Source organism: Myotis nattereri, assembly GCF_964212035.1.
Source record: "Myotis nattereri genome assembly, chromosome: 2".
Classification (NCBI taxonomy): domain Eukaryota; kingdom Metazoa; phylum Chordata; class Mammalia; order Chiroptera; family Vespertilionidae; genus Myotis; species Myotis nattereri.
The window spans coordinates 186,037,027-186,059,552 of NC_138076.1; the positions used below are offsets into that span (position 1 = coordinate 186,037,027).

The 22,526-nt window shown below is 39.1% G+C and overlaps 1 protein-coding gene across 2 annotated transcripts in view; it reads right to left on the reverse strand.

The window, feature by feature from the left end:
• The window catches only part of PLEKHA5 (pleckstrin homology domain containing A5), a 211,189-nt gene that overhangs the window by 118,067 nt on the left and 70,596 nt on the right, over positions 1 to 22,526 (reverse strand). Inside the window, exon 4 of one of the 2 annotated variants that reach the window (XM_081082863.1) lies at positions 13,274 to 13,409. The exons of the other annotated variant lie outside the window; for it this stretch is intronic. Within the exon in view, the coding sequence (XP_080938989.1) occupies positions 13,382 to 13,409 (28 nt within the window). The 3' untranslated portion in view covers positions 13,274 to 13,381. Of the gene's footprint in view, positions 1 to 13,273; positions 13,410 to 22,526 lie in introns of those variants that run through there. 2 annotated transcript variants of the gene reach the window in all.

The window sequence follows — 22,526 nt, forward strand, 5'->3', positions numbered from 1 at the left end:
GTAAAACAGTAAGATCATGAATGCTTTTTATTTTATCCTTTTTACCTGTTAATTTTTTAATAAAACAATAAGCATGTATAACTTTTTACAATAAACTTTATTCCTGAATTTTTCTGAAAATGCTTAAAATAAGTTTTTAGGTGAAAAGGTAGAATTATAATATTGTATATTCATATGACTCCAATTAAAGGGTAAAATATGTATTCATGAGGTATACATAAAGAAGAAAAAGGCAACATGCAAAAAATATTCTTAGTTTCTCTGGTAGGTGAAATTACTAGTAGTTTCTGTTGTCTTATTTATAGTTTTCTGTATTTTCCAATTTCTTCATAATGACCTAGTATTACTTTTAAAAAAAATAACAGCTTTTTTGGATTCAGATACCATAGAATTCAGCATTAAAGTATACAATTCAATGGTTTTTGATATATTCATAAAAATTGTACAATCATTACCACAATCAAATTTAGAACAGTTTCATAACTCAAAAGAAAACCTGCATCCGATAAGCAGTCACTCCTCATCACACATCCCCTTAGCCCCCCACCCCCCCCCCACCCCCCGCCGCATCCTCAATGAATTTATCTTCTGCCTCTATGGATTTGCCTATTCTGGGCATTTAATACAAGTGGAATCATACAATATGTAGTCCTTTATAAATGCTTTCTTTTACTTAACATGTTTTCTGGGTTCATTCATGGTATAGCACGTATGAACACTTCGTTTCTTCTTGTCACCACACAACATTCCATTGTATGAATATACTGCATTTTATTCACCCATTTATGAGTTGTCATTTGAGATGTTACTAATGCCATTGTAATTAGCTAGTTATTAATAATAGAAAAGGAGCAAGAGGAAGGCCAGAGGTTATAGCATAGCCATTTGAGCAGCTTCACCAGGAAGCTGAAACTTTATATTCCCCAGGGAACCACCCGCCCATTCCCTGCAAACCTCTGGGGGAAGGGACTAGACACAAAGGGAGATGTGTGCATGTGCGGTGAAGTTGGGGTGGCACAGGAAAGATGCCTGTCAGTCAAACCTGGGAACGGAGATCATGGGCCAGAGGTGGCAGGGCCACTACAAGCACATGAAAATTTGGGAATACGGTTACCTAATCAAGATCATGTTTTTTAACAGAAGAAAACATTACCTAGATTCAAATTTGTTATAACAAAAATTATAGTTTGTAGGAGGAAACCCCCCCGAATATATTGTTTTCTCTTAAAATTACTTAAAAATATTTGCTATAACTACAACAGTAGAGGAGGAATTTGGCATTTGATGTTAAATCACTCCTCAGCTACCTAAAAATAACTGAAATGTGCAATACAGTAATACTGAGTCTTATGAAGTTCAAGTATTTGTTTTGTCATATGCTAGACAGTGGGTATATATGGGTATCCCACTCATATCCTTTGTGTACGTGTAATATTTTTACAATATTATTTTATAATTTTTAAGTATTAAAGAGAAAAAGTACACAATGTAATCTTCCTCCATGAGCGCTAAAAAACAAGCGAAATGTGCTAAGCTTCATGTTAATGTCTAGAATTGCATCAATAACTATCAAATATCATTGTTAAAAATCTATAAACAGATCAATTCTTTGATTATAAGAAAAATTCCTGCTTCCTTATAAACTCTTTAGGGAAGTGAGGAAAAGGAGTGAAAATGAGGACTCTGACCACCCAGGAAACAGATACGCCGATTAAGTTTCCCAATGTTCACATCCTCTGCCCTATAATCTCTACTTGTTTATATAGAATGATTTCTACACCAGTTCCTAAGATTAAGTTATCCATACCCCAGATGGATTTTGCTGGTGAGCCGTTAACTGCTGCAATTCTCTCCCTTTCTTGCCATAAGCAACTTGTCCTCAAAGGAAAGCTATGTTTCTGAAATACTTATCAAATCACTTTTAGTAAACAAATCATAGTTTCTCATTGATTTAAAGTGTAAAAAAGTGTCAAAAAGCTAGTTTCACAGGAAGCGTGCTGGAGAGAAGATAATGTACAACATCCATGGGCCTAACGATAGTATTCAAGGTGTTTTTCCAATACCGACCCATGTGCCCATTCAATTTCTGAAAACTGAACAAACCACCAAATTTTCATGTCCTTGTCATTTCACATTATCAGCTCATTTAAGGAGGTTATATAATGAAGTCTAATAATTTAAGTGTGTTTCTTAAATAATAAGAGTATGAAAGGGTTTTGTTTGTAAAGAACAGCAATCTTTGTTCTAGAGAACAAAGAAACAAAAAATAAGCTCTTAAATAGTTTTATTCATTGATATTGATTAAAAAACATAAAAAGAAAAATATTTAGCCCAAAGCAATCTATAAATTCAACGCACTTACCATTAAAATACCAATGGCATATTTCACAGACCTAGAACGAACTCTCCAAAAATTCATCTGGAATAAAAAACGACCCCAAATAGCTGCAGTGATCCTGAGAAAGAACAAAGTAGGTGGGATCTCAATACCAGATATCAAGCTGTATTACAAAGCCACTGTTCTCAAAACTGCCTGGTACTGGCACAAGAACAGACATATAGATCAATGGAATAGAATAGAGAGCCCAGAAATCAGCCCCAACCAATACGCTCAATTAATATTTGACAAAAAAGGCAAGAACATACAATGGAGTCAAGATAGTCTCTTCAATAAATGGTGTTGGGAAAATTGGATAGATACATTCAAGAAAATGAAACTAGACCACCAACTTACACCATACACAAAAATAAACTCAAAATAGATAAAGGACTTAAATATATGATGGGAAACCATAAAAATACTAGAAGAATCCAAAGGCAACAAAATCTCAGACAATGCCGAAGCAATTTCTTCACCGATACAGAAACTAGGGCATTGGAAACTAAAGAGAAAATAAACAAATGGGACTACATCAAAATAAAAAGTTTCTGCACAGCAAAAGAAACCATCAACAAAACAACAAGAAAGCCCACTACATGGGAGAATATATTTGCCAATGCTATCACTGATAAGGGTTTAACCTCCAACATTTATAGGGAACTCATACAACTCAACAAAAGGAAGATAAACAATCCAATCAAAAAATGGGCAAAGGACCTAAATAGACACCTTTTAAAAGAGGACATTCAGAAAGCCAAAAGACATATGAAAACATGCTCAAAGTGCTAATCATCCAAGAGATGCAAATCAAAACAACAATGAGGTACCATCTCACACCTGTCAGACTGGCTATCATCAACAAATCAGCAAACGACAAGTGCTGGAGAGGATGTGGAGAAAAAGGAACACTTGTGCACTGCTGGTGGGAATGCAGACTGGTGCAGCCACTATGGAAGACAGTATGGAGTTTCCTCAAAAAACTGAAAATGGAACTCCCATTTGACCCTGTGATCCCACTTCTAGGAATATATCCCAAGAAACCAGAAACACCAATCAGAAAGGATATATGCACCCCTATGTTCATAGCACCACAATTCACCATAGCTAAGATCTGGAAACAGCCTAAGTGCCCATCAGTAGATGAATGGATTAGAAAACTGTGGTACATCTACACGATGGAATACTATGCTGCTGTAAAAAAGAAGGAACTCTTACCATTTGCAACAGCATGGATGGAACTGGAGAGCATTATGCTAAGTGAAATAAGCCAGTCAATGAAGGAAAAATACCACATGATCTCACTCATTTCTGGATAATAAAGACCATTATAAACTTATGAACAAAAATAGATACAGAGGCAGAGCTGCCTCGAACAGACTGTCAAACTACAGCAGGAAGGCCGGGGAGGGTGGGAGGGCAGGAGGGGGATGGGTAAGAGATCAACCGAAGGACTTGTATGCATGCATATAAGCATAACCAATGGACATAAGACACTGGGGGGTAGGGGAGGCCAGGGGATTGTTAAGGGCGGGGGGGGGGGGGGGAAGGAGACATATGTAATACTCTTTGTAATACTTTAAGCAATAAAAATAAAATAAAGAAAGAAAGAAAAAAATGAAAAATATTTAGTTCAATAAACATTTAGTGAGTACCAACTGTGTGTTAGGCATTGCTAAATTCTACTAATTTAAAAGCTCATATTTCACTAAATGTGATTTTATTTATTTAAAATTGTATAGTGATAAAAACAAATTTGAGGTATTTCTTTAGCCAAAATACTTACCACTTTGTCAACCAGGCCCCAAACAGCTGGAATATGCAGATATTTAGCCATTACTCTATTTATGAAAGTTGACTAAGCAATTAAGAGTTTTCCAACACTGTATCATTTATACATTCTGGCTTAAACAATCTATTATTATAAAAAGAATCCAAGTATATAATTATTTATAAATCGGCACCCATCTCTGACTCTAGTATTACAAATAGAAACTTATTTTTTAAATATATTTTATTGATTTTTTTTACAGAGAGGAAGGGAGAGGGACAGAGTGTTAGAAACACTGATGAGAGAGAAACATCGATCAGCTGCCTCCTGCACACTTCCTACTGGGGATGTGCCCGCAACCAAGGCACATGCCTTTGACCGGAATCGAACCTGGGACCTTTCAGTCCGCAGGCCAATGCTCTATCCACCGAGCCAAACCGGCTAGGGCTCAAATAGAACTTTAAAAAATGTTTAATACAGAAAAAACATAAATTTTTTAAAAATAAAGACAAACATTGAACATCTACTTTGTGACTATACATCATGCTAGGTTCTTTATATAAAATTCAATGCTCATAAATATAGAAGATATATATATATATTGATATTTCTGTTTACTATGAAAACAGACAACAAATCATAATAGACTAAATATATTAGAAAGTAACTTTTAGTTAAAATTATTAAATTAGCTTTTCTAAAGAGTCATAGGTCCACCTGGAAGGTTATATAATAAGGGTTTATATAAGGGCCTGCCTGGAAAGCAAGTTTCAGAAGATATACTCTGCTTAAGATAACGGAAGAATGCCGTCTTTTAAGCAAGAGACCACCTGGCCATCGTCATATAGACCCGAACAGAACGTTGTCAGAAGCTGAATAAATCGGATTGCTAAAGCTTGCATAGCAACTGACCAATCAACAGAGCTCATAACCCTGACCCCTTAACTCATGATTTTTGCCCTTAAAAGCCCCAAATTGTTAAGACATCGGGGAGTTTGGGCTTTAAGCTATCCAGCTTCCTATTCTTGCTTAGCACTCTGCAAATAAAACAACTCTAATTTCTCCACTGCAGAACTCGGGTTTAGTGTTTGGCTCTGCTGTGCAGCGGGAGGAACAAACCATTCGATTACATTATTGAAAACAAAGAGAATAGAGAAATGAATATGCTTAATGGTAAAAACCAGAACTCAGGCCCACTAGATTATAAATAAGTGATCACTTATTTCCCATTACAAACTATATTTTAAAAATTAATCTCTCTACAGGAGTAATCTAGGAGTAACTTTAAGAGAATGAATGGAAACTTGTGAGAATTATTAAACCTTTACATGGTAATCATGTGCCCCAAATTCTTCACATAGTATTCACTGCCTACACTTGTAGAGTAGGGGTTTTCAAAAATGCTAATTTTAGCTTATATCACTATTATCATCACTAAATCTAATCATGCCCTTTATATCCTATTTACATTGTAATTCTAAGATTGTTCTTGTAAATGAAAAAAGAACTGAGGCAGTTTTCTGGAAAATATAAGCAAATCCACCATTCTTTTCTCACCCAGATTTTATAAGAGTTGATATTCAGAATTAATAAAAAGACTTGATAAAATTTTAATATCATGTACTGTTTTTTTCTTTGCAAAAGTAAAGCATATTCCAGAGAAAACTAAGTTCTAGAATAAAGTTCTGAACCGGTTGTTTAAGGCCAAGAAGTTGTACTATAAAAAGCCCTTACGGCCCATTATTCCCCAAACCTACGTGACTACAGATCTCATTTTGAAATAAGATCTTGGGATCTTCAAGCATTATTTAACTTCATAAAATCTGGGAAATAAATGCTCTTTCATTGGCAAATGTTACGTTAAATAAGTGAGCTGATGAACGTAATGATTTAGAAATGAACAAAATATACAGTTGTGTACTTAATTTTTTTACAGACCTGGCAAAGAAATCCTTGTCATAAGTAATATTTCTTTTCATATCCCCTCTCCTTTCATTTTTCCAATATTTCTCAATATTTTTTTTCTACAAACTGCCATTGTTTATCTTTTTAATTGAATACACTGGACATAAAACATTGGTAAATTTAAGGTATACAACCTGCCACCTTGATATATTTACACTAGAGGCCTGATGCACAAAATTCGTGCACTGGGGTGTGTGTGTGTGTGTGTGTGTGTGTGTGTGTGTGTCCCCTCAGCCTGGCCTGTACCCTCTCGCACTCTGGTACCCCTCGCTCCTTACCGCTGCCGTGGAGGTGGAAGAGGCTCCTGCCACTGCCACTGCGCGCTTGCCAGCTGTGAGTCAGGCTTCTGGCTGAGCAGCACTCCGCCTGTGGGAGCGCACTGACCACCAGAGGGCAGCTCCTGTGTTAAGCGTCTGCCCCGCTGGTGGTCAGTGCACATCATAGCAACCGGTCATTCTGGTCATTCCGCCATAACGGTTGCTTAGGCTTTTATTATATAGATACTGTTATATATATAGTCTTTGCACCTATATTTATTAAATTATATAATTATAGTACAAAATTGCTGTCTGGTCATTTAGCTTCTATTGAATATCTATGATTAGAGGTAAATGGGACTAAATACATAAGAGAAAAACAATGTCAAGTATAATTTTGCCATGAAAACTTCATTATTATCCATAGTTTAGAATAAATATGGGGGGGGGGGAGTGGGGGAATTTAAAAAAATCTGTCATACTCTAATTACATACTATACATGAAATATGTATTTCTGCTAAATTAGTTTCAAAGACCACATAGGGACTTACACATTTGAAATTTTTTAAATTAAAAATAAGAAAGCAGTTGATAAGATTCTGTAAAAGCAATACTTGTGTCCCCCCACCCCCACCACCACCCCAGCAGCTATCTGTGAATAACTTATGGCACCTCATAAATCTTTGCAACAGTCCAAGAAATAATCTTATTACTTTAGAAACCTTAAATAAACCTATTACCATGGTAAAATAATACATTAAAAAATGGAAGTAAACGGAGTGTGCATGCTGCCCAAGGTCACACAAGTGAGTCAGTATTTAGAAGTGGGAATAGATTTCTTGAGTATTATCACCTAGTTCTCATCTCTGTTAACCCTCCCTTTTCACGAATATACAAACTGAGTATACACCCACTTCCTTCTCATGTGCCAATCCTAGAAAATGGCATAGAGGGGGCAGTTCACAAAATAAAGATATTTCAGGAAACCATCACATAATTGCCTGGCATTTGAAGGCACCGAGCTTTTAGTATTCTCTTCCTATTCCTCCCACTCCTCTACATTATTTTTTTCTAGAACTCTTTAAAGCACCTCAAATTCCCTACCTGACTTCTTGTTTCAAATACTATTTCCCCCCAAGGAAATAAATATGTTAATTTTTGCTTCCTTCAAATCTCCAAAAACACAAGGATTTATCTCAAGCAGAGTATGCAATTTTAATTTCCAAGAGAATACCCTGAAGATTTGGTTGCCAAGTTTGTGCGTTATAAATATATTTAAAAAATCATGTTCATTACAAAGTAATATGTAGATTTTAAATATCACTTGATACTATGAGAATATAATATGGGGAAAAATACACAAGATCTCCCTCACTTTAACTTCATGGAAGAACATGAACATTTTGGATAATAAAAATAATAAAAATAATCACAAAACATTTAAATAAAATTATCTCCCTAGTAATCACCATAATATGAGCTCAAGGGAAGTAAGAGCCCAAAACAGCAAAACTATTATTGTGCTCTAAACACTTCTGAAGCTAATTCAATATCTAAAAATAGAATAAATTATAAATACGAATACGAATGCTGAGTAATTGTAACATTTTACAAATATGCTGTCAATCTCATTTTACTTTAGAGTATTTTAAATGACCAATTATATTACAAAACCAACTTACTTTTGAGCTACCGTTTGAACAATATGTAGCTATTACTACAATATACCCTTTTCACTTTCTTTAAAGAATTCTTGCTCTTATACTAAGTGGGACTTAACCACTACTACTTTTTAGATTTAGCAAAGAAATGTAAAAGCAAACATTATAATTTCATTAAAACACAAGAACAAAAATGCTAAACTGTCCAAACTGACAAATCCTGTATTCCCTCAGCACATAATTCTGCCAGCATTATTCAGCAGCAGTGAACAAATGAAATTTGTGAGGAACATGAAGGAGGTGGCAGCATAGCAATTTATGAACTTGTCACCTCAGAAATGTAAAAATGTACTGAAAATATTTCAAAAGAAAGATCTGGACTGCAGAAACAATTTTCTCCTCATCTCAGCTAAGTTCCTTGCTACATAAAGCTTCAGCTCAGTATAAAACAAGCGGCAGATCTAAGTAAAGACATACACAGCCTTGCTAAGGATTATAAAAGTAGAACAAAACAGCTAATCAACTCACCAAACAGCCTTTTGCTAAGACGTGCGTTCTTCTTTTTATCTTAGGCTTCTGGTTTCCAAGACAAATTACATGCCCTCTAACAGAATGATGACAAAAGGGCACACCATGGTCTCTTTTCTGCTCTCTCCACAAAATAAAACTGAACTACACTGCAGTCTCCAAAAGTACTCCAAAAGTATGAGCATGCTCAGTATCTAATTTAAATGACTTGGTATTTCATCTCGGCATGAGATGGCCTACTTCCCAACAAACTCAGAGAGCTGCAAATTCAATCGAAGATGATTAACTGCAAAACACTACACAGAACCACCAAGTGGTAATTGATTTGTTTTTAACTTCCTGATTTCTGTGGTTCATTTAACTTGATGTGACTGGAAATGATTATTTCTACACTTTTATTAAAATAGATCCTTAGGTTTCAATATTTCACTATGTCAACATTAAGTATTCCAAAAAGTGCTGGCATGAACAGGAGAATTCAGGATATCCAAGATGTGGTCCCCACAAGTAAATCTGACCACTGAATAACAAAGCAAACTGTAAGCCATTCATATTTCATTTTTAACCCCTTGTCCTGTCCTCTTGCCTATTCAGCAAATAAAACAATCAGCAAACTATCTAGTAGTACTTTAGTTTCTCCTTGGGAAATATTAGTAAATATCAGTAAACTGAAATGTTCCGTACCTTTAGTAAAAATGCCAGCTACCTTAAAACCAGTGGTTCTCAACCTTCCTAATGCCACGACCCTTTAACATGGTTCCTCATGTTGTGGTGACCCCCAACCATAAAATTATTTTCGTTGTTACTTCATAACTGTAATTTTGCTACTGTTATGAATCGTAATGTAAATATCTGATATGCAGGATGTATTTTCATGGTTACAAATTGAACATAATTAAAGCATAGTGATTAATCACAAAAACAATATGTAATTATATATGTGTTTTCCGATGGTCTTAGGCGACCCTATGAAAGGGTTGTTTGACCCCCAAAGGGGTCGCGACCCATAGGTTGAGAACCGCTGCTTTAAATTATAGCAATAGAATATTTCTCATCTATAGCTTATACATAATAAATTATATGCGTATATAACAACAAGCCTCACCCAAATGTTGCTAAAGCTATAAACAGGAATAAATTTTTTTTTTTTTTTTGCATTTTGCAAAACAATTTTTACAACACACCACTCACACACACTCAACCAAACAGTTTACATGTGTATGTTTAAGTGATCAAATAACTAATTTTTCTGGTAAGTTGCTGCCAACACTGGAAATGTGGTGAACAAGCTCATCCTCTGCTCTGTGATCATTTCAATGTTCCCAATATAGAAATCTGGCACAGCAGACAGAGCCCCACCAAAACCACCAGACAACTCTTATAAATCCACTTCCCATTTTCACCTTGAGCAGACAAGCAAAAGCAGGAAGTGTTCATACACTTGACACACCAAGCTTGGGAGAGCAAACCGCTGCAGGAGTGGGGCTAACGCATCTTTAAACGGGCCCATATGCTAAGGCATGGCTTTCCCCTCTTAACAACCCTTCCTGGTCACTTCTATCACTTCCCTATTGTAAACTGCCTATCCACACCCCACACAAATGTCTCATTTTATGAACAGTAGCCTTGTCTACCCCTTCTTCCCCACCTCCAAATTAACATGGAAGGGCTGGGAAAGCAAGAAGGCTTAGAAAAGAGATAAATTCCACAGCAGCAGCTAAGTCAAGTCCCTCACAGATAATGGAACAAGATCATTAAGAAGTTTAGAGGTTGTAAAAAAGAAAATGTTAGAATCTTTTTTCAAAAACGACAGAGAACCATTTATGGAGCCACATTTAATTCCAACACCTTTCTAGGAAAAAAAAAGTTAAGTTCAAAGAAAATTACCAACACAATTTCCTTTAACATTCTACCCAAGTTATTCATTCTTATTGACGAGTATTAGGTAGGCATAACTGCAAGTTCTGTGGATTCTGTAGGCCATATAAGCATTCTAGCTCTAAAGAAAAAAAAAATGCCCAGGAAAGAGGGAGCACACAATAAAAACCAAGTACCAAGAGCTATAACTGTACCATGAAGTGTAAATATGCACCATGTTTCGTGTATTGTATGTGTGAAGGTGAGGATTCTGTAGAAAGAGTAGGTTACCTGGGGCACTCGAGGAAAGCTCTAAATCTCTGAAAGAGAAAGAAAAAGTTCTTCATCGGAAAACAAACAAATCTACTTCTGATCTATAAACATGTATTGAGAATGTGTTCTATATGAGGCATGGTGCAAGAGTGGGAAGAAAAACAAGGAGGACTTAGATCCAGAGACAAATGGCGGGGGGGGGGGGGGGGGGGGGAGGTGGTTAGAGATCAACCAAAGGACTTGTCTGCATGCATATTAGCATAACCAAGGGACACAGACACTGGGGCAGTGGGGGCTTGTCCTTGGGGGTGGGAGGGGGGGGGTGTCAATCTGAGAAAAAGGAGACATATGTAAAACTTCAGACAATAAAAATAAATAAATTTAAAAAAAGAAAGAAAAACAAGGAGGATGATCTCTTAAAAGAGCTCAGAGGCAAGCGTACATGTAACTAACACAAGATTATCCTGGCAAAAGAGCGGTGCTTCAGGCAGAGTGCAGAGGGAAGTGAGAGCACATTCTGATAGGGGAATCCAGGAAAGCTGTGTGAGGGGGTGGGCTCTTGGAAACGCCTAAAGACTGAGGATCTGGTCCAGAAACGAGAGGGAAGGAAGAGGAAGCAGCCAGGTAGGAGGCTGAGGAGGAGGACAGCAGGGGACCTGGGAGCTAGTGTGGGCACCAGAGAACTTGGGGCCCTGATGGTGTGAGTACTGGAAAGTGGAGGCTGTCAACCCTGGGAAGAGAAGTGAAGTCATCTGGGATGGAATTTGGAAGCAGATGGCAAGAAGCATTTTACACCCTGGATAGTAAGTAGGTCATACTAGTATGTTAAAGAGGGCCATGGCCAAACAGCAGCACGAAGGAATCGACTTTGGAAAGACAGATACAAAAGAGGTAAAAGAGGCATTAGTACCAGCACCCTGGCATCAGAAGTCCCTTTTCGAATTCCGTATCACTTAATACTCTCTAACCTGAATTCCCTCTCTCTCACATATTCAAATACAGCATTCTGATTTAAAATTGAGGCTGTCTCATTAATTACATTTATCCTTTTGATCTTAATTAGAAATCCTATTTTAAAAATATCTTTATCTCTCATCACTTATTCTTTAATTTACTTGCTTATCCCTTTTCTAGTGACAAAACCTGATAAAATAGTTCCCAAATGCTGCTCTGATAAGAATGAATGGATATGTTGAAAAAAATAAAAAAATCAAAGTAAGATATAACCTATTTCTAAGACAGGGATCCTGATTGGGGCAACTGGCTGCAGTGAGGCCACTAACCAAGCCAGAAAATACAGGTGTAAAAGGCAGGAGGGAGCGTGAGTTCAGCAGAGGGAACGGGAACGGGAAAGGAGACTGCTGAGTTTCAAACAGGTGGACTTGAGGTAGCGGACAGTCGCCTGGTAATATCTGCGGCAGGTCAAAGGAAATACACATTGGGAGTTCAGGAAGAATCAGGGCCAACAGCGCCTGTTTACAGAAGAGAAGCAAATGAAGCGATGGAGGATGCCCGCTCCTGTGGCAGAGAATAGACCCCGATGGCCCGGGAAGGGAGCTGAGAATGTGGGAATCACCCATCGGGAGTAATAAGGAAACGCAGGGAAGAAACTTCAAGGACGTGGCCACACGGTCAAGGACAGAATGAAAAAGGCTACTGGATTTACCTACTGGCTGCCACAGCCCTAGTGAACACTGTTTTGATAGTATCCTGGGTTCCAATGTCACCTTACAAGAGGCCGAGGCGGGCCCGAGTCCTAAAGAAGGACCCGATAATAAGCCCTTAGCGCTTACTTTAGTCAGGCACTGTGCTGAAAACTTTATTTGAATGACAGCATTTACCCAATGCAATAACTTTATTTAAAATGTCCAATAAAGCCCGCGAGCTTTGTTACATGTCTTCCCCAGGGTTCCGCAGCGGGGAAGTGGCGGAGGTGTGCAAGGCCTCCACACTGCGGGGTCCAGTCTCCATGCTCACCCCCACCTCACATACTGCCTCAAATGGCAATAAAAATAGCTAGCATTTATGGGAGGTTTCAGATATAGGGAGGGCTTCATTAAATAGTCACAACATCCCTGTGCAACAGATCCCGTTACTATTCTGCCTATTTTACACATTTGGAGACTGAAGCTTCGAGGCTCATAGATAATCGGTGTTGGAATTGGATCCAGATTTTTGGATTCCAAAACCCATGACCTAAATGTGACCTAAAGGGCAATAAGCTCATGAAGGAGGCAAAATTACTGAGAAAGGAGGGGGAGAATAATCGTGAAGGGAAGAACTGGTAAGCAAGAAGTAAGGAACCCAAGGCAAAGGGGGCAAATCCGGTTTTTTGTTTAGTTTTATTGCCGTTAAATTTACATTCAGAGAACCCACATATGGTAAGTGTACAACTCAATGTTTTTTAATAAATATACAGGTTGTGCAGGCATTACCACATCCAGTTTTAGACCATTTCCAACACCTTGAAAAATTCAGTAAGTCACGCCCATTTACAGTCAATTCCAACTCCCACTGCAGCCCCCAAGCAAGGGGATCTCGAAGATGAGAAATAAACCACAAGTTAGAAACAGCCGCGGCCACCACTGTCCCCACTGCCTTCTTCTTTGGGACAAACCGATGACAAACCTCAGTACAACACAGTAGCAATCAGTCACGAAGCACCAAGTCTCGTTGGTAAAGGATCCCCACTTATATTTTACTGCTTTCCCATTCAGACCTTTAGAAGGCATTAAAAAAAATAAAGAAAAAAATTAGAAGCACTTTGATTTTTAAAACATTCGATTTAATAACTAACAAAATTAGGATATTTTTTCAATTATCGAGCAAGAAAGTAAAGCCCTGGGAAATATACAATGAAAAGGAAATAGTAACAGGAAGACAAAATCTGGGGCACACTATTTGCAAAAACCTTGGGCAAAGGAATAAACAAATTCTGCATAATAATTTGTTACTGTCTGACAGAAACTATTTATTTTAAATTTTACAACAGATTTTCATAGAATAAACTTAAATATCCCAGTGACTTTTAGTGCAGTGATAAACCCTTAGTATCTACTTAGCATGTGACAAGATAATGAATAGTCCTAATTATACATTATTTTGCCATTCAAACTGTCAATGCTTAGACTATAAGATTATCTCTTGTGCTTTACTAGAAAAACAAAGGCACACGCACAATTTTGCTTCTAAATAAAGATATTATGAGGAAAATATTTTTGTAAGCACTGTACTGTGCAAAGAAAAGAAATGAGGGCGAGGCAGGACTATTTTCCTGCTTTCAATTAAGGGACAGAACAATAAGAATTTCTTAGTGCCTCTTCCCCAAAACCAGAATAGTCAATTTCTTTCCATTCTGCCTAAGGAGATAATTTTTAATATATATATATATATATCTATTGATTTCAGAGAGAGGAAGGGAGAGGGAGAGAGAAACATCAATGATGAGAGAGAAACACTGACCAGCTGCCTCCTGAATGCCCCCTACTGGGGGATCAAGCCCGCAACCCATTTATATGTCCTGACTGGGAATTGAATCGTGACCTCTTGGTTCATGGTCGATGCTCAATCACTGAACCACACTGGCTGGGCCTGCCTAAGGATACTCTTAATGGTTTACTTAAAATTTCATATTAAGTATTACAGAAATCTGTAACTTAAAAAAACACACACACTGTGTACCCTTTGTTGTTTCATTCATTCATTCCACAAATATTTACTGAGCATAACCTCTGTGCCAGACACTTTTCTACTCACTAGGGACACAGTGGTAGAAAGGTCTATGTGCCCGTGGAGCTTATATCCTCATGGTGGGGGGGGGGGGGGGGGGGAGGAGCAATTTACAAAGACTATATAAGTTAGAGGGCAAAGGTTATGCCAAGAACTAAGATAGGCTAAGTGCCTGAGAGAATGGATGGTCAAGAAAATTGCTGAGGAGACAACATTTAAGCACTGGCTCAAACAATGACAGAACAGGGGGAAAAGAAATCCAGATAGAGTGGGTAGCAAGTATAAAGGCTCTAAGACTGGCATCCCTAAAGAGAAGAAGGGGTGTGACTAAAGCATGGTGGGGTGAGGAGGAAACAGTTAAGAGATGAGGTTTGAGAAGTAGCCATTCAACTAGTGCTGGATTTTTTTTTTTAAATATATTTTATTGATTTTTTAAAGAGAGGAAGGGAAAGAGATAGAGTTAGAAACATCGATGAGAGAGAAACATCGATCAGCTGCCTCCTGCACACTCCCCACTGGGGATGTGCCTGCAACCCAGGTACATGCCCTTGACCGGAATCAAACCTGGGACCTTTCAGTCCGCAGGCCGACGCTCTATCCACTGAGCCAAACCGGTTTTGGCAATGTGCTGGATTTTTTATAAGCCAGAGAAGGGACTTTGGATTTTATTCTAAGTGATACGGAAAGCCATTGGAAGGCTGTGATCTGATCTGATTTATATTTCTACATTTTAAGAAGATGCCTTTGTCTGAAGTGGGGAGAATGGAGGTGTACAGGGTCAAGAAGCTGGGGAACAGTGAGAGGCCACTGCAATTGTTTGGCTGAGATAATGGTGGCAAAAATGGGAGGAATGGCAGAGACAGAGAAGTAGGTAGATTTGGGCTATATTTGGAAGGAGGAGGAGACGTTAACAGGGCCTACTGATCGACTGGAAGTTGGGGTTGGAGGGTGAGTAAAGGAAAGACAAAAATGAAGGATGGCTACCAAGTTTCCTGTCTGATTGTGTCTAGTAGACACTGTGTGGAGAGATCAGTGAGGAGAGAAGTGGAAAAGGGTCTATGCTGGGGATACAGATTTATGGGTGACTGACATATGCTGTGCAAAGAACCTTGGTAGTAAATGAGGTGACCTAAAAGAGAATATATGATGCAGGCTTCATTAACCATCAATGCCTACTATGTGCCAGGCCCTATGCTATGTGCTTAGTGTGAAGGGCAGATCCGTGCCCTCAAGGAGCTTACACTCTATCAGAGAAAACAAATATAAACATAATAAATAAGTCAACTGGATAGTATGATAAAAGGGTATGTGCCAGGGAAAAAAGGAAAAAAAGTAGAGGAGCTGGGGGTGTGCGTAGGGGGATGGAGCTAAATGAGTGTCATGGTTAAGCCTCATTCAAAAGATGAGATGTGTGTGAAGAGCCCGGCAGAGGGAAAGGTCAGTGCAAAGGACTGAGGTAGGAATAAATGAGACCTGAAGTAGGTAGGACGAGCCCATCTGAAGAACAGCAAGACCAATATGGCTGAAGCAGAAGAAAAAAGGGCAGCAAAGGAGTGGCCAGAAAAGCAGCATGAAACCCACAAGCAGATGAAGACAAGGGGAAAGGTGGAGTAAGATGAGAACAGAGAGGTTCCTCCTAACGCTGGGCGTGCAATGTGGAGTCAGTGGAGGAGACAGCCCTCTCTACAGAAGGGCAAGGAAGGAGGTCCAGCTGGCAGCACAACTTGGCTCTCAGGACTGAACTACATTCTTGCTCTGTCGCAACCAACAGGCAAGGGTTTGAACACTTTAATGGTGCCAACGTCATCAATCAACTCTGAAATCCAAAAAAGTCCATTTTGCTTATTTTCTCAATGATAAACCCACCCAAAAATCACAACTCTAAGCTATTTCTCAAAAAAGATTTTTAAAAAATAAAAAAGAACGCAGAGGGAAAAAAAAAGCTAAAAACGCATAAACCAGAGTTTCAGAAGCAAAACAGTACCAACTACCATTTGTTGAGAGTCATTCCAGGTAGAGTGGATAGATGACTGCTCTTTCATTTGTATGAGAATGCTGTCAGGTAGGTTTTACTGAGGAAAGGTTACCAGGATTTCACTACTACGAAACGAAGGGAATGGATTAGGAGTCTGTGTTTTCTACTCTGCCACAGATAAAATATAATCCTATATAACAGTGGTTCTCAACCTTCCTAATGCCATGACCCTTTAATACAGTTCCTCATGTTGTGGTGACCCCCAATTTCCATTGTTACAAATTGAACATAATTAAAGCATAGTGATTAATCACAAAAACAATATGTAATTATATATGTGTTTTCTGATGCTCTTAGGCGACCCCTGTGAAAGGTTCGTTTGACCCCCAAAGGGGTCGCGACCCACAGGTTGAGAACCGCTGCTATATAACAACACCCTAATATGCAAATAGAACAAAAGGCATAATGACTGGTCGCTATGACATGCACTGACCACCAAGGGGCAGATGCTCAACACAGGAGCTGCTCCCTGGTGGTCAGTGCGCTCCCACAGGGAGAGCGCTGCTCAGCCAGAAGTAGGGCTCATGGCTGGTGAGCGCAGTGGCAGTGGCAGGAGCCTCTCCTGCCTTCGCTGCAGTTAAGGATTGAGGGGTGAGGGGTCTCGGACTGTGAGAGGGCGAGGGCAGGATGAGGGACAGCCCCCCCCCCTCAAGTGCACAAATTTTGTGCACTGGGCCTCTAGTATATTGATAACTGAGCAAAGGAGACAGATTCTTCAAGGAATTTAAGAAAGGTACACAAGACCTCATGATACAGAAACAAAACCCTACTCAAAAAAGTTAGACTCAATAGAATACCATTCAAGGTCATGGAAAGAATGTAATTATTGCTTTTAAAAATTATCTATATTGATAGATATACTTTGGTCATTTCCATTAGTGTAGGCAAGGCAAACATCAGGTGCTCATTAGGCAAAGTTATATAAACAGCAACGAGGAAAGAAAACAAGATGCCAAAAATCAAGAGAATAATCAATAGGAATGGCTGCACCAATTAAAGTACACCTGTTCTATGAATCATGAAACACAGCTGTTAAAAATAATAAGGCAGAACTGTGTGTCCTGGAGGAGATTTCCAGAATATGTATATTATCTTGAGTAAAAGAATAGGTAAGAAAACAGTACATATGAACAGTATGGATGAAAGCTACTTTTTTTTTTTAACTTTATACTTTTGTTTGGTGCTAAGCATGTATTAGTTGTACAACTAACAATAAAAATAAGGAAATGGGAAAGGAAGAGGGGTGAGAAGAAGGTTAAAGGAAATGGAAAGGAAGACAGGAGCCAGGAACAAAACGACAGGGTCATGGGCGAGCAGTGTGATGTGGGGGAGAGACAGCGTGCGATGTCCCAGATCCAAGTCCTCGCCCAGCTGCTGCCTTTGGGCAAGTTAAACGCTCTAAGGCCCAGTTTACTCATGTGTTGAGTGAGGATCACACCAGGTATTTCTTATCCATTGGAGTTACTGTGAACACGAAATGAGTTACTTTTGAAACATGCCTAGCACAGTGCCTGGACCAGTGTAACTACCCAGTAAATGGTAGCCGGTGTTATTTTCTTGAATCGAAATGCTAAAATAATGTCATCTCTAAATCACTTCCTCTTTATACCACATTCTTAAAGCATGTTTTATTTGATATGAACTCTTTTTACTAGTTTACAAAGAAGATTTTAATAACGATCACCAAACCAACCTAGTAGGAGAATATAAGCTGATGGCAATATTAGAAATACGGTTCATTCTTGTCCTTACTCATTCGACACTGAGCACTACACCTTGTGCTTCTTATTCAGAAACTTCACATTTCAATTTGTCTGCAGCACATCAAAGGACTGGTAGATAACCTGTCATTCTGCACTAGATGGGTAAATAAAGGTTATTAACTTAGGGGCATAACCTCAAGACTACATTTTCAAGTAAAAAAAAAAAAAATCAAAACTCTAACCATAAACCAGAACAGATTTCAAAGTAGTAAATAATAAAATTCCTACTTTCCAATTTAGAGTAAGAAACTGATTAAAAATGTTATATTGCTTTTCCACAATAACCCAATTCCGTCAACATAATGTTCACATTTGCTATTCAAATGTTGGCTTCATGTGTTCCCACTGGACCCTATTCAAAGCTCATGAATTATCTTAATAAACAAAGTCTTGCCTAATGAAGCATTATTATTGTGAATCTTATTCCTCTTCTAATCATTAAGACTCCTGAAAAAAAAGCCCCTATTAACACTGCACCTTCTTTTATGTTTAAAAGTTCACTTACATGCTACTGTGCTTGGATTTATGCATCTCATCAACACTCCAAAAACTTATCTTTTATTCAAAAGTCTAAAATCTAGAGTAGAGTTCAACAAACTTATTCTACAAAGGACGGTAAATATTTTGGCTTTGTGGACTGTCTTGGTCACAACTATTGCCTCTGTCTTTTTGTAATGAGAGAGCAGTCATAGACAATACATAGGCCAATGAGCTTTGCTATGTTCCAATCAAACTTTATTTACAAAAATAGGCAGCAGGTTGAATTAGTTCTGCAGGTCACTGTTGCCAGCTCCTAATCCATTATCTTTTGGTCCTTTAAAAATTTGCTAACACATGTCTCTGACTACTTAGTTATTAAATTTATTTAGGGTCTTCCCAACATTTAAGTAATTTTTCATAATTCTGTACTTAACCAAACAGAACTTGCTTAGTCATTTAGCATTTCCTCATGAACCCCATTTTCTAAAATGTATTTGTATGCATCTGAATACTCCCCAAATTTCCTGTGGAAAGTAGGAATGTCAGAATGCTGCAATTAAGTGCTTTATAAGATTGAAAAATAAATCAAGTATTTAGATTTTTTTCTTTATGAAAAAGTCGAGGCAATTATGAATAAAGATACATATCCTTTTAAGGTAGGGTAGCCAGCCTGTGCGCTGGCCCCCAAGGATCCTCACCTCCTGGCATGCACACCCTGGTAGCATCCCCTCCATTGCAGCTTGTCTTGGTCTCTTGGATGGCTCACTCTGGACAAAGCCAGCTGCCATGTCAGGAGGGCCACATAATCCCATGGAGAGGCCCACGTGGAGAGAAACCGGCTAGCCAGCCCCATCCTGCCAGCCGTGAGATCCTCCAGCTTTCAAGCTTTCAGACACTGAGGCCCCAGCCACTGCCCAACTACAGCCTCTGAGACACCCTCAGCCAGAAATGTCCAACCACGCAGCTCGAGAAGTCCTGCCCCACAGGAACTGGGAATGCTAAGGAATTATACCAAATTCCGGGGTGATTTGAGGCCACAGTGCATACCCCTCACCCAACAAGGTTATGATTTAGCTCATGCTGTATCAATAAATATTTTGGTTGGTGGCAGCTGCTGTTGATAAACAAGCACCTCCTGACCTGCAGGAAGATGGGTTTAGGGGACCAGGCTGACATCAGCAACAACCAATCCGGCTGCACGGCAGTGAGGACTGCTATGCTGTTTGTTCACCTGCACTCAACATGAACTTGATATGTGCTCTGAGGAAAGGTCTGTGCCAGGCTAGCAAGACAGCCTGCTTTCTACACGAGGGCGCGTTATCCACAATAACAGTTACATGCGGAAAAGCAATCCGTACTTCGCTTCCTTTCTTGGCCCTGTAGCTCTCACTGCTGCACGGGGCAGTATTTTTAAACCCAGTCTATGGGATGCTTTCTACCAGCACTTTTAAATCAACAGAAGAGAAGGTACATATAATATAGTATTTCTTTTGATTTTATATAAAGAAATGTATTTGTATGTGAACCAGGGCTCATACAATAGTATGTATTTCTTATCATGGATCATGATCAAAAGTTTAAAACCAGTGACATTAAATACCAAATACATTCATGTTATAGAAAACGAAGGAGTCGCCACCATCTCCCAACTCTTACCCACCTCATTCTCCGTTTCCGACTTCTCCGCCTGCCTGTAAAGTATCTGGGCTTCACCGCTCATTTTGTTTCCACATTGATATTTTTAAACCTCCGGGGAAACTGGCTCTGACCCAGTTGCTTTCTTCCTCATCTCAGTCCTGTCCATCTTAAGGGCTGAGAATAGAGAAGTCCCTCCTCCGTGGGGACACCCCTCTTCAAACACCATGTTTAGTGGCAGTCTGCCAAGAGTGGGGCAAGCAAGGAGAGGAAGATCACACAGGGAACCGGAAATGACCAAATTTCTGACTAACTGAATCGTCTTCATTTCTCCAACATGCTAAAAATAATTAGACCTTACGCTGGCAGCTGATGGTTTTACATCATAAGGTTGATTTTTAAAATTTTATTTTATATTCTTATTGATTTCAGAGAGGATGGAGAGGGAAAAGAGAGATAGAAACATCAATGATGACAGAGAATCATTGATCGCTGCCTCTTTCATGTCCCCTACTGGGGATCGAACCTGCAACCTGGGCATGTGCCCTTGACTGGAATCGAACCTGGAACCCTTCAATCCACAGGCTGATGCTCTATCCACTGAGCCAAACCAGGGCTCATAAGGTTGATTTTTGACTCCATAATGTCCTAGCAACAATGATATCTTCCACCTGGACTTTCAGATTGTTATTACCTCCTTACAGGCAGTAATAATGCTCCTTGCTTTTATGACAAGGGGTACAGATGTAGGAAGGATCTGGAGTGCAGGAAGTATATCCCAGCTCTTTTTTCTGTAGTGTCTGGCACAGACTTTACATTCAGTCAATCAAGGAATGAATGAATACTAAGAAAAAAGTATTTTGGGTGGGAATTAAAAAAAGAGAAATATTCATCTAATCAACTATAATCCATTTACTTACTTGTAATGCTTCAAGGGAAAGGCATTTTTCATAAGGAAGCTTTCCTAGCTGGAAGCCAGAATTCTGACCACTGAAAATATAGTGAAACATTTCCTAAAACTGTGTCATGACAGGAGGGAGGATTTCAAGATTACTCTGAAATGAGAGAATGAAGAGAAAAGGTCAGGGTGATGGTTCTAGTGTGTCCTGATGGTTTTCTATCAAAAGGGCACAGTGAAGCCCATGAAAGGCCGCGGAAAAAATGAGACTAGGAACAAGGGTCAGCTGACTAATAAATTCTAAAAAACACGCCACAAGGCGGAAATGGGGGATCAACATGTTGTGACCAGATCTCAACACTTAATAAGAAATTGGATTGATGTCTTTGGAATAGCACAGAAAGGCAAGTAACCAAATTCCCTCAGAATAAGATCAAGGGAGTGCGGGGGAGGGAGGGGACATTAAATCACAAAAAAGCTCCAATGAAAGGAAAACTTTGGCTCTTCCCAAAAGCCCTTTTTCTAAGCAACAATCCGGATTTTTTTTTTTAAATATATATTTTATTGATTTTTTACAGAGAGGAAGGGAGAGGGATAGAGAGTCAGAAACATCGATAAGACAGAAACATCGATCAGCTGCCTCCTGCACACCCCCCACTGGGGATGTGCCCGCAACCAAGGTACATGCCCTTGACCAGAATCGAACCCGGGACCCCTGAGTCCGCAGGCTAACGCTCTATCCACTGAGCCAAACTGGCTAGGGCAATCCAGATTTTTATTAATTATTTAAAAAGTAGTTATTTTTCATGTCAACACAATTTTAGCATAGTTATGTCATCCTAGTCCTATCACTGGCCCAAACAAGAATTAAAAATATGCACTACAGTCTGTTTATTGGCCTAAATCGTACAAATATGTGGACGTTGCCTAATTTATCTCTCTAACCCACTCCTAAGTTCCAGGCTAGTATACTCAACTGCCCACCTGAAATCTTCAGTTGGCTTCCCACAATGACCTCAACTTCCCCCAAACCAATCTCTTGATTTCCATCCTCCAACCCACAACTCCTCCCCGAGGCCCCACCTCACCCCACTTCCTGAAAGAACAAACCATTTGTCTCATTTCAAATATGGAACTTCCATCCAGCAACATATATCATAGAGCTGGAAATTATTCCTCCCATGTAACCCAGTAAATCCTGTCCACTCTGCCCCCCCAAATCTCTCTCCAACTAGTCTACTTTCCTCCATCTCTGCTGACATGCCCTCTATTCACCCACCACCTTTTCTCACTGGG